The sequence below is a fragment of the Chionomys nivalis genome, chromosome X (assembly GCF_950005125.1).
Source record: "Chionomys nivalis chromosome X, mChiNiv1.1, whole genome shotgun sequence".
NCBI lineage: Eukaryota > Metazoa > Chordata > Mammalia > Rodentia > Cricetidae > Chionomys > Chionomys nivalis.
The window spans coordinates 62,323,436-62,335,875 of record NC_080112.1 but is presented as its reverse complement, the minus strand read 5'-3'; the positions used below and the strand labels follow the sequence as shown (position 1 = coordinate 62,335,875).

The window sequence follows — 12,440 nt, the reverse complement described above, 5'->3', positions numbered from 1 at the left end:
TTTTCCCTCAAATATTGCAAGGGCTTTGAGAAAACACCTCCCTTAGCAACTGTCTTTCTTGCCTCGGGTCTGTATGAGGGACAGGACCCCACTCTTCTTGCTTTCCTGGGTAGTCTCGTGAGCAGGTGGCCGGCGGGCACTATTAGACTATGTTGCTGAATGAGTGACAAGATGAACACTGATGCCGAGAACCCTTCCAAAGCCAATCCCCTCTGAGTGTGGCTGCCTGGCTGCCCCACAGGGTCCCTTCGGGACCTTTAAAAACATGTCATCTGCACACTCACAGCGTCGACAGCAGGATGATACTGCTGCTCTTGGAGACAGAGCATCGGACTCTGGCCCAGGACTTGGAGGACAGAGTTGGAGTTGGCCACTAGGTCTGAAACTTCTCTGATCATTTTCTAGAAGGGTGAAACCAAACGCATGAAATGGAAGGTAGAAAGCGCAAACATATAACCACAGGGATGCAAAGAGAACTCCAACTCGACCAAGTATGGGAGCAGGGCTTTGGCAGGTGGTGGCTCCCTGTGTGACCCCTGAGTCAGCAGGTCTGGGACAGACAGCATCCTCACCTGAACTTGAACAGTTGGAGACTGTCTGTGGAAAACCTATGCTGTCTTTCTTCAGGACTGATGAAATGTGAAGGTTCTTTAGCTACTAATTGATTTTAGCAAGTCACTTAGACACCGGAGATACGATCTTGCTCTGTCTGAAGTCAGAGACTTGGGTCTTTACGACTGAGTAACGAGAGCAGATTTGGAGCTGGGGGGATTTGCTTTGACTGCTTGAGAGATAGGGCTCTGAAAGAAGCCAAGCCCTCTGCTGACATAATGAGGCACCCAGCTTCCTCCAAATCCTAATTATTGCTCTGCTAAAAATATTCAGTAATGAGCATGATCAGAGAACCGTTTTTATCATGCTTTTCAGAACTGCAGCGTTTGGTTATGGAGGCTATTTTAAGAAGCAGCAAAACACATGTTAATAAAGCAACTTTCAACAGTAGTAGGCACTATCGGAATGACAATGAGTAACGTGGTCCTCACAGTCTATTTCGTCTCGGCACCATCTTCCTGTCCAGCTTTGTTAGAGGATTCTGACGCTTGGCTCTGACAAGCAGAGCCTAATGTTGTACTGCTTAATTTATACCCATGATGTCTCTGGCTTCTTTTTTTTTTTTAATTTTTCTCTGGCTTCTTTTAAAGTGATTTTTGACTTTCCAAATAGGCTGAAGAGTAGAAAAGCTGCACGTGGGTGCTCCAATAATTTCTGAGACGCTCTCTTCTGCAGTGACTACTCTATGGCGTTCTCTATGTATATCCCAACTAGATCTTCCTCCCAGTGAGGAGCCAGTAGAGGAGATTCGGGGACTACAAGGAAGGAGCTTTGTGCAAACGAAGTCACATACCCTTACTTAGTCTCAGGCCCGCACTTCCAGGGAAACAAAATGCCACCTAACTCTTCATTTCAGAAAGTGAACTGTGAAGGTCACATGGGCAAGCTACCCATGTTCCATTGCATGGCCCCATGAGCAGCACCAACTGGACACAGTGGATTACAGTTTTTAAACAGGAAGAGGACACGAAGGTGGAAGATGAGAGTATTGGGGGCCTTAGAAGGCTGTGGAGAGTATTTGGCTTGGCCATGATCAAGATCATAGTATACATGTATGAAACTCTCAAGGAATAAATTTAAGAAAGCAAATGTTTTAGAGAGAGATACACAATACACAAAAGAAGAATATAGAAAACTAACTCTTAAAAAGAGGCCCACACTCCTTTGCTCTCGAATTTGGGTTAGCCTCAGCGACTTGCTTATACTTAAAAGGTGATGGCCACAGGAAGCCTTATAGAAACGTTAAATTTGCTTGCTCTCTAGACAGTCGCTCCCAGCCTTCATGAAGCTCAAGTAACATGGAGACAATGTGTGCCCCAGTGACAACCAGAGCTGAGCTCCTGGCTTACAGTCAGGTGACAGCTGCTTCTTTCAGCATCTAGCTTGAAAGAGTCAAGCAAAATGCTCTCAGCCTATGATAGAGGTGGTAGAGGATTTGCCCAGTGTATGGGAAGCTCTAGGCTTAATTCCCCGTACTACATTTTATAAAAACAAGCATGGTAGCCCATGCCTTTAATCTCAGCTCTTGGGAAGCAGGAACAGGCAAGCTCTGGGAGTTCTAGGCCAGCCAAATGTACATAGTGGTTTCTAGGCCAGCCGGAGCTACAGAGTAAGAGTCTGTTCCAAAAAAAAAAAAAAAAAAAAAAAAAAGCAAGGCTCCTGTTAAGACCCTGCCCCACAAGAATCATGAACAAAACCAGCATTCTAAAATCACTATTGCCGGGTGTGGTGACGCACAACTTTAATCCCAGAACTCAGGAGGCAGAGGCAGGCGGATCTCTGTGAGTTCAAGTCCACCCTGGCCTACAGAGCTAGTTCCAGGACAGCCAGGGCTATTACATAGAGAAAACCTGTCTCAAAAAAACAATATCTATATCTATCTATCTATCTATCTATCTATCTATCTATCTATCTATATCTATATATTAAAATCACTACCTTGGGAGTCATTTTGTTGTTATTTCTCCTTTACTGAGACCACTCACCCGGGAAGGAAACTAGTACCAGGTGCTGAGGAGTTCTTGAACAGCAATGCAGCTAACCTTGGGGGTCTCTTAGCTGATCCCAATCCCTGGTCTACATGTCTGCTGCTGTTTTTAAGGAAGGAAGAGTTGACGTGCAGCTCAGACATTAAGAAGGTATTCGTCCCCCATGCCCTGACCCATCATGATGTGACTCATGCACCAAGCAGGTTTTCTCTTCCTCCCCTCTGTCAGCTCTTTCTCAGCTTCTCTGCAGCTTTCCAAGTTGGAAGCGCACGAGATCTCTTCTCTTTGAACTCCTTGCTAGCAAGGTTGCGACTGAAAGGTGGCAGGCCCCCAGTTCTTACCAAGTTCTCCTGAGTTCTGAGAGAGTCCTTGCAAAGAGGATGGTACAGACCTGACTGCTCCGGTGACAGCGGCTGTCCCAACACTCTGCATAGACACGTTGTAGGCCCAGAGCAGCTGTCATCTCAGGCTGGCCTGCGTGCTGTAGTGCACAGGAAAATGCCTCACCTGCTTCCTTTATATGCTTATAAACATCGTCAGAGCCAGCAGAGGAATATGGGATGTCATCATGAGCCACAAAGTCAATCTGGTGAAGGAAGACCAAGAGGACATTACCACTGGCGCGGACGGGTAGGTTTAGAGATTTGGAAAGGCCTGGTGACTCCTCTCCTCTCCACCCCAATGTGGCCCCACAACGCTGTCCTCTGGGCATAACAAGCTATGACCGTCTTCATCAGAGCTGCTGTGACAATGTCAAGAGCCCCTCAAGGTCAGCCTCACAGAAGCAGTCCCTGTCATCTGAGTTGACCCCAACTTCCATCTGGACTTCCTCTCCAAGCCGTCCTGTTGTCAGGTGGGCTGCCCCCTTGGGGTGACTAATTTTTCTTATCAATTCAACAAGATCTAGTCTCACTCTGAGCATGTCTGGGGGGGGGGATTCTTGGTTAGGTTCACTGAGGGGCAAGACCAACCCTGAACGTGGGTGGCACCATTCTCTGGGCTAGGCTCCTGAACCAAATGAAAAGGAGAAAGTGGGCTGAACCCAAGCTTTCACTGCTCTCTTCTTCCTGACTCTGGATGCAGTGTGGCCAGCTGCTTCCTGCTTCCGCTTCCACACATCCATCCATTGTCATGAGGAACTGCATCCCCTGGAATTTACAAAATAAATCCTCCTTTCTCCCTCCCTGCTTCGCTTCCTCCCTTTCTTCTTTGCTTTGCTGAGGTACATTGTGGCAACAATGAGACAAGTAACTAATATGCCTTCTTGAACAATTCTCCTCTGGTCTTCATGTCTGCTAATCTTCACCCCTGTTTTCTACCTCACCAAGTAAACATTCTCTGCACAGCTTTTAAAGCTGTTAACAGTGGGCCTTTAGTCCACCTCAAGAAGCAGTTTTGATTAATAGTTTAATTTTCCAAGGTATCATTCCTACCTAACACTTACAAGTTATAAAACCCATAAGCAGGAAGGAGGAAGTTAGGATTCCTCAGTCTCAATACCGGCAGGGGCTAGGTAAACTTGGGGTGTGTGTGTGTGTACAGGTGTCCTGTGCATTGGAAGACACCCAGCAGCATTTCATACCTCCACCCAGTAGAGGTCAGTGGCACTCCCTAGCAATGACAACCGAAATACTTCCAGACAATGCTCTTTGGGGTACAAATTCAAAGAAGAATTTCTGCATTAAATGATATGTAACAGTGCTTAAAAATAGAAACCCATGCATGGCAAATATTCAATATCTATTTTATTACCGTTGTTGTTACTAATTCTCTCTCCATACTCAAGCTTACTTCCCCCTCTTCAGTGCATATTAATAACAACTCAGGGTAGCCATGACACCGAACCCACTTTGTATAGTAACAAAGTCCTCTGCATAGTGCTGGGCATATGGTAAATAATAAATGACATTCAGCATGGTCATTATTAGTATCCTCTAAAATGCCTGCCATATATTGAATATACAATATATGCTAAGTAAAAAAAGTATGATTGCTGGTAGTAAATCATATTGTAGTTTTTCCTCCTTTCTTTTCATTCTCACCAGGAAATTGTCTCCTCTGCTATTACCGATGCACATTTATCAGTGTTCTCTATTCTCTTCTGCATTGCAAATTTAAAAATAGAAAAGAAAATTCTTAGAACAGCTTAATCTTATTTTTTTTGTACTGCTTATAAAAAGAAAGAATAGCTCCTAGCGTGGGGCTGGGAGGGAGATACAAAGAATATAATTTGATGCAGATCAAAAGAATGTCTCATGTTTTCAACTAATAAAATTCTCTTATGTCAGTAGGAACCTCAGAGTCACAAAATCATAGCTATACAGTTCTTTCCTTAAAGCCTCACCCCTGACCTCTCAGGTAAGATGTGTGTACATTTGTTCTATGCCTAAGGATGCCCGTGAGTGTGAGTACCAACAATGATGCTGTTGATGCTAGTAACAATGGCATCCTTGGAGCGCCTGCCATGGACAGCCAGCTTTCCAAGTGTTTTACTTGGATTTTTTTCATTAGCTCCTTAAAATGGTCCCACAAGGAGGACAGCAGTCTCGTGCAGTTCTGTAGATGAAGTAACGGAGTCCAGAGTGGCTAAGAATCTTGCTCATGGTTCTTTAGAGGAAGAGGAAGGCAGCATTTGGACCTGGCTAGCCTGGCTCTAATACCTGCACCCAAGGCAAAGAGAAGATGGCAGTCCTTAGCTCTGGACAAAAGAGAAGTGTTACATCAAGTGACGCCACATGTCGTCTCCTAAAGCTTCCCCTTTCAGAAACTGGGAGAGTCTCCAGGTTTCCTGCAGGCTCAGTTACAGAGCCAGGGCCCCTAATCTGGTTCCTGGAAGAACATGGAAGGAAGAGCCGTACCTTGTGTTTTTCCAGGAACTCTGGCGTGAGAGTCCATGGTGCATCTCTGATGACTTCGTCCACGTAGCGGCAGTGTCTCAGGGCTTCGTATCTCTCTGCCTCATTCATCACAGTAAAACCTTTGAACTTGTGAGTAAGGTCATCACTGCAGACTGAAACAGGCAAAGGTATTAAATGCTGTTGCGACCCACCCTGTGGTCATCCTGGTTTCTTAGGCAAAACAAACGGAGTGTGCTTTCACTAGGTACCTGACATCGTTGTGTTGTTACAGGAACAAAGGATTATGAGAGGAAAGCAAACCTAAATCCACTAGGAATTCGGAGTTTCATTTTACTGTTAATTATAGCTGCATTCTCTTCTGAGGCTTTTATCAAAATTATTCTGCACGCTATCTAATGTGACTTTACTGTCTTTTCCTCCTCCTAGCTCACCCTTTGGTGAATGTTATTATTCAGAAATGAAATGGCCATGGGAAACCAGATGAAGAGATAACAGAAAGAGAGAAGAGGAGCCAAGAAGCCTGCATCAAGGCTGGACCAATCAGTTTCAATTCCAATTCTTCCACAAAATTATTGTACTTAGTAACCCAGTTAGGACAGGGACACACATACACACACACACACACACACGCACAGGAGGGAGGGAGGGAGGCAGAGGGGGAGAGAGAGAGGTCTGTTCCCTGGATAGAGATTCAGTCACTCCACATTAAGCTACGCAACAGAGAGGTGAAAATTATACACTAGAAGATCTGATCTAACAGAGTTCAGCCTTCCCATAACTTCCCGTCCTTCCCAGATATAAAGCCCTTAAATGGAAATAGTAATTTCCTTTACCTTCAGCCTTAGAAAGGAGTGAGGTTTTTATTTTTTGAAGCTTTATTAAAAGTGTTTTAGGTCGAGAGGTGGTGGTGCACGCCTTTAATCCCAGCTCTTGGGAGGTAGAGGCAGGTGGATCTCTGTGAGTTCGAGGCCAGCTTGGTCTACAAAATGACTTCCGGAACAGCCAGATCTACACACAGAGAAACTCTGTCTCAAAAAAATTATTTTAAAATGAACTAAACAAAAATCATACTTACTCGCCTACATTTTGGTTAGCTAAGGCAGATTTCCTAATGTTCCCTGTGTACCAGGAAGAAAGGTCACAATGAGTACAGGTCCTGCTGAGCATCTTGCTGAAACTGGTCAGAGTTGCCCTCACTGCTTCTTGTAATGAGATTTTCCCACCCTTTGAAGTATTATGTACACACAGCAAATTCTCTGATCTTAAGGGTTAAGGTGACATTTACAGACAAAAGTATCCTTTTTTTCTGGAACTAAATCATGTTCTGTCCCCTGAACCAAATCTGGCCACAGAGTAGTAACTACCTGCCATGCTCGGCATCCAGAAAACTTGCTTTTATAGCTCCTTCACACATCTAATGTCCAAGTTATCATTTATGGAAATATTCCTCTGACCTTGGTGCTCTCGATTAAAGGATGCAAAGTTTCAGTTAGACTGGAAGAACACATTTTAGGGATCTCGTGCATTGCATGGTGACCACCTAGTAATAAAGTTTGGTCTACTTTAAGATTGCTAAAACAGATTCTAGACACCCTCACAACATCAACAAAAAAGTGAGTCAGGTATGGTGATGGATATGTTATCATATGGATATAATTACCATATAATTACCTTGATTTCTATCATGTACATAGAGATCAAAACATCAAATTGCACCTAATAAATATACACAATTATTATGTCAATAACAGTCATGTCTCTTAATAACAAGGGCAAGTTCTGAGAAGTGCATTGCTAGTTGATTTCATGGCTGTGCAAACACTGATGCGTGCATTTATACAAACTTAGATGGTACAGATCAATAACTAGATTCTGCCTTTTGATGCAACTAAGAGACACAGCAAATACAAGATGCATGGGGCTGCCCGTGGAAGACTGAATAATGATTCACAGTAAGCTATTTAAACAAGTAGGTGTACTCTAAATTAACAATAGGTTTGGTGGTACATGCCTACAATCCCAGGACCAGGGAGGCTGAGGCAGGAGGATCATGAATTTAAGGCTAGCCTGGAATACAGAACAAAACCCTTTCTCAAACACAAATAGTTGTTTTATACAGTGTATAGACTTTATTTTTTTAGGTGGGAACTCAATGTGTAGCCCAGGCTGACTTTTCCCTTGATGTTCTCTTGCCTCAGTCTTCCAAGTTTTGGGATTATAGGTGCGCATCACCATGGCCAGTATGGCTGTTTCAGTTTCTGATGAATAGTGCCTGGCCATAGTAGGCTCTTAACAAAGATTTCTTGAGTAAATTAATGGTGTCTGATGCATAAAGATGCTCAAAAAATAAATAAATTTTTATCAGCAGGTACACTTTAACAACACATTGCACATGAGACTAATGAGTCTGTAGGTATACACACAAAAAAGCTATATAGCTCCTATATGTTTATATCCTCTGTAAATACCTCCTGAGATGCTTTCTGTTGTAGCAGTTTAAGTGATCAAAACATTGCTGCATGGCTGAATCACCCGTGGAGCTTATTAAATAGAATGGTGTCTGAGTTAGCACTCTGGAGGCAGAGGCAGGAGGATCTCTAGGAGTTCCGGGCCAGCCTCAGCCTGGTCTACATAGTGGGATCTAGTTCGTTTTGGGCTACATTCTAAGACCCTGTCTCAAAAGATAAAAATACCTGTGTGATCACTCATTTATCTCCCATTAATTCACAATGATCCTTTGACTCTGAAAGCCATTTCTCTCTATTTTTAAGATCTCAGAAGAGTCATTGTCAGCTGACCAAAACCACTTTGTTTCGGTCACTTACAGGGGGCCAACAGCAAAGCCATGGTGCAGTCTATAAGACTGTACGGCTGAGTGTGCAGCAGGGGAAGTAAAGTAGAAGCAGTTAGCAGGAGTGTTGCCTATGGGCCAACATTGCTCCCTTTGTTGGTGTGTGGGATTTTACAGTCCTTTCAATCAAATGGGAAAACAATTTGCATGTCATCAATGTTTTAGTTAAAACAAAAGTCACCCTGGAGTGAAAACTGGTCTCTAATAGCTGTGTCTGTTGTAGCATATTGCCACAGCTACATGTATCATGGAATGTTCTTTAGCTGGCCAGCATAACCTAGAGGCAGCACTTCTTTACATGGTTAAATAAATCTAATAAATTCTTTTAAAAGATTCTCTCTCTCTCTTTCTCTCTCTCTCTCTCTCTCTCTCTCTCTCTCTCTCTCTCTCTCTCTGTGTGTGTGTGTGTATCTGTGTGTGCACGCACACACATGCTCCTCAGGGGTCTTAATTCTGTAGGTCTCTGGTGAGGTCCACTCAGCTTGTCCTTGACAAGCTTCACACGGGATTCTGATGCTTTATAGCACGTGCAAGTCCCCTGAGGCATAATAGGAACAACTTGAGCGAAGAGACCAGCTTGCCTCTAAAGGGTCCATCGCGCTCAGAAGCAGCAGAAGGTGTGTGTGGGGGCAGGTAGCAGGGCCATAATTACTATGCATTGACTCACTGATTGTGTCAGCTTTTGATTCCATACATAGGAACCATATATGGGCCACACTATTCTATTTACAAGTAGACCTAGGAGTTTTTCAATATTCTCCCAGAACTTTATTAAGATCCTAACTCCATCAGATCTGTCAGTTTTATCTTTCAGAGAGCCCAAAGCTAGGTCTGGCACAGATTCCCCCTTTTTGAACTGCACCTGAGCAGTTTCATGACTTCTACACGCCCACGATAATGGCCTCCTGATAGAGCGCAAAGAAAACAAACATCCTGTTTGCGGCAACACACAGCTTCTCTCACACTCGGGAGTGACCTCAAGAAGCAGCTGAGCGCGCCGACCCCCGTATTGTCTAAACACTAATTACACCCAAAGCAGCATTGTTGTCCTTGAGTCTTGGCAAATGCACTCTGACAACCAGATGGAGAACTCCAAGCAGTGTGATTCCATGGATGAATTCATGGCACTCTCTGGAAGCTCGGCTGCCGCTAACCTAGCCTGGCAGCTCACTGTGCTCCCAGTGAAGCACCCTGCAGGAGAGAAAAATAGCATAGGACTTGGATTTGGAACCCCCAAAGACTCGGATTCTAATCCCAGCTCTGCTCCTCTCTTACTGGGAAAGTTCTTCTAATTGTCTGGTCTTTGGAATAGGGTGAAATTTTGAGAACTCAGTTTGATGATCCACATGAATGAAGAGTGATGCTTTACAATATTAACCATTTATTAATAATAGTAGTAATATAGGGCCATTAGGAGAACTATTCCTTTTGGCTTTGTGCTGCCTTTCCCTTACCCTAACTCCAATTGCTTGTCCAGGTTCTGGCTATAAACCCCGTGGTGAAGTGCTAATGATCAGGATGCTGGAGGACATTGGCTTCCTGGCTACAGCTCCTTGGCAGACTTGTATAGGGGAGAAGGTAACAGAAGAGAAAATTCCTTCAAGCAGTGAGCAAAAAGGTCAAATGTCCATGGAAACCACAAGAAGCAGGGCTAGTGGCAAAACCTAGAGAGATGTGGGGTGAATGTCTCTAGTAATCAGTGTTCACATCTGGGTACAGTCTCCAGGTTCTTCCCTTTGTTTGAGGTACAGGCTGGTGTTTGGTGAGACTTACCCTTTAAAAAAATGTTCAGGCTTGACTCTGTGAATAAGAGAGCACTGGTTGTTCTACCAGAGGACCCAGGTTCAATTCCCAGCAGCCACATGGCAGCTCACAACTGTCTGCAATTCTAGTTCCAGGGGATCTGATACCTTCACACAGATATACATGCAAGCAAAACACCAATGCATATAAAATAAAAATAAATAAATCAAAAAGAAAAAGAAAAATGTTTAGGCCTAAAAAGTCCTCTCTGTTGGAAATTTTAATTTATTGATCTACATCTTAATATTAAAATGGATTAAACTACTTTTGTAAGTAGATATTCTCAGTTTATTAAAATGCTGCCAACAGAAAAATTTTTCCAAACATTACTGGTTGTGTGCTTAAAATTACACATGCAAGTATTGTAATCGTAATGAAAATATGGAAGTGTCTGTTACTCAAGTTGAAAAGTAAACCTCAGCACTTCTAGCTTCTGGTCCTTTAATGCATTATTTCTGGAGGCCAGTGAAGCGGCTCAGCAGCTAAAAGCACTTGCGGCCACGCCTGACAATCTGAGTCCAATTCCTGAGACCTATATGATAGAAGGCGAGAACCATCTCCTGCAAGTGATCATCTGACCTCCACACATGTGCCATGGCGCACACGTGTCCACATGGGTATACACTCACAGACACACACACAATAAATAATTTCTGCTGAACATCAAAGACTGCCACCAAGACGCTGTCCATGTACTTGGACAAACACAGTGGTTCTGTGAATGAAACCTTAGCTTAGCATCATCCGGAGGAAACTGCGGATGTAATTAGTAGAACCCACCCTTATAGTTCGCCACAAGACTCTTTATTTGTTCACACATAAACTTGAGAGTCACCCATTCAACCAAGGAGACAGAATAGCTTTTCTTGCAGTGTCCTAACTTTCCTAGGGCTAGAGCTGTCTGCTGTTAAGTTAGCTTGTGGTACTCCAAAAAGATAATCGAAGACAAAGGACTCCTTGTACCGGGTACACATAGCCTCAAGGGCCTGCAGAGGTGACCGGGTACTTGAGAACAGGGAGCTTTAAAGGAGCCAATGTCCAGAACACCAACTTCTAGCAGTATCATTTCTTAAAATGAATATGCCAGGGAAAATCTTTAGATCTGAAACTGCCTTCATCGCAGCTAGGAAAGAGGCTCATGCAAACCTCACTATGGAGCATTGCAAAGGGGGAGGAGCAACACAGTAGCACAAACCTTAAAGACTTTGCTAATGCTGTGACCCTTTAATACAGTTCCTCATGTTGTGCTGACCCCAACCATGCAGTTATTTTTTTTTGCTAATTCATAACTGTAACTTTGCTATTCTTACAAATCGCAATGTAAATATCTGATGTACAGGCTATCTGCTGTGCACTCCCTGTGAAAGAAAGGGTCCTTCAGCTAGCGAAGGGGTAGCGACCCACAGGTTGAGAACCACTGCTCTAGTGCCTCCTTGTCTTTCCCTCCCACACGCATTTCTATTACAGGTGAAAGCTGCTGTTAGGAAGCAAACAGAGTAGAATGGAGAATGATGCAAATTTTGGCCTAACAATTTTGCTTCTGCTTCTCTCATGTATTATCAAAGAACACATGGATCTTGAGGGGCAAAGTCCAGGAATTCAAAAAGCAAAAGGAGCACTGGAAAGAAATATTGAATGTGAAAAATAGCTTTTTCATGTAGTTAACGGTAAGCATTTTTCCGGCTATTCTCAACACTCATATTGAATCCTAAAAATGGCTTTTCTCTTGTAGTTAAGAGTAAGCACTTTTTCCAGCTATTCACTTCAAAATCACTTTAATAAGCCAGAGCTGTATGGGCTGGTACTGCTGCATCTCAAAAACATATCTGGAATATTTTCCAGAATTATAAAATTTTTAAGATACACTGTAATAAAGGCTTGGGTAAAGCATTTACATTATCTTTATATGCATTACATTATATTTTACATGCATTATTTTAAAGGAAGATAAAAATCTATTTTATTAATTCCCATCATAAAATATTTCATTTAGAGATAGACTTTACTGAATTTCACCTTCTAAAATGTTTCTTTTCTACCTCCTCATGATAAAAAATAAAGTTACCTACAATTGGTTTTTAGTAATATGCCTCTTTCTCTCTTTAAATAGGTAGGAAACTTTTAATCATGGTACCTAATAAAGATAATTATTTCTGATTTTTATATTTGATTTTATGGAATTATTCCTGAAAGCCAAACATTACAATAACACACACACACACACACTTTAAAGAATGACTAACATGCCTTTTCTTTTACTTTGTTTTGTTTATTTATTTATTTGAGATAAGGTTTCTCTGTGAATCTCTGGCTGTCTTAGAACTCATT

General features: G+C 42.8%; 1 protein-coding gene across 3 annotated transcripts in view; it reads right to left on the bottom strand.

The window, feature by feature from the left end:
• The window catches only part of Pcyt1b (phosphate cytidylyltransferase 1B, choline), a 67,819-nt gene that overhangs the window by 20,339 nt on the left and 35,040 nt on the right, over positions 1–12,440 (bottom strand). For all 3 annotated transcript variants that reach the window (XM_057760288.1, XM_057760289.1, XM_057760290.1), the window contains exons 4-5: positions 5,459–5,610; positions 3,108–3,186 (exon numbers count right to left, since the gene is read on the bottom strand). In XM_057760288.1, coding sequence (XP_057616271.1) covers positions 3,108–3,186; positions 5,459–5,610 — 231 coding nt within the window. The remainder of the gene's footprint in view (positions 1–3,107; positions 3,187–5,458; positions 5,611–12,440) is intronic.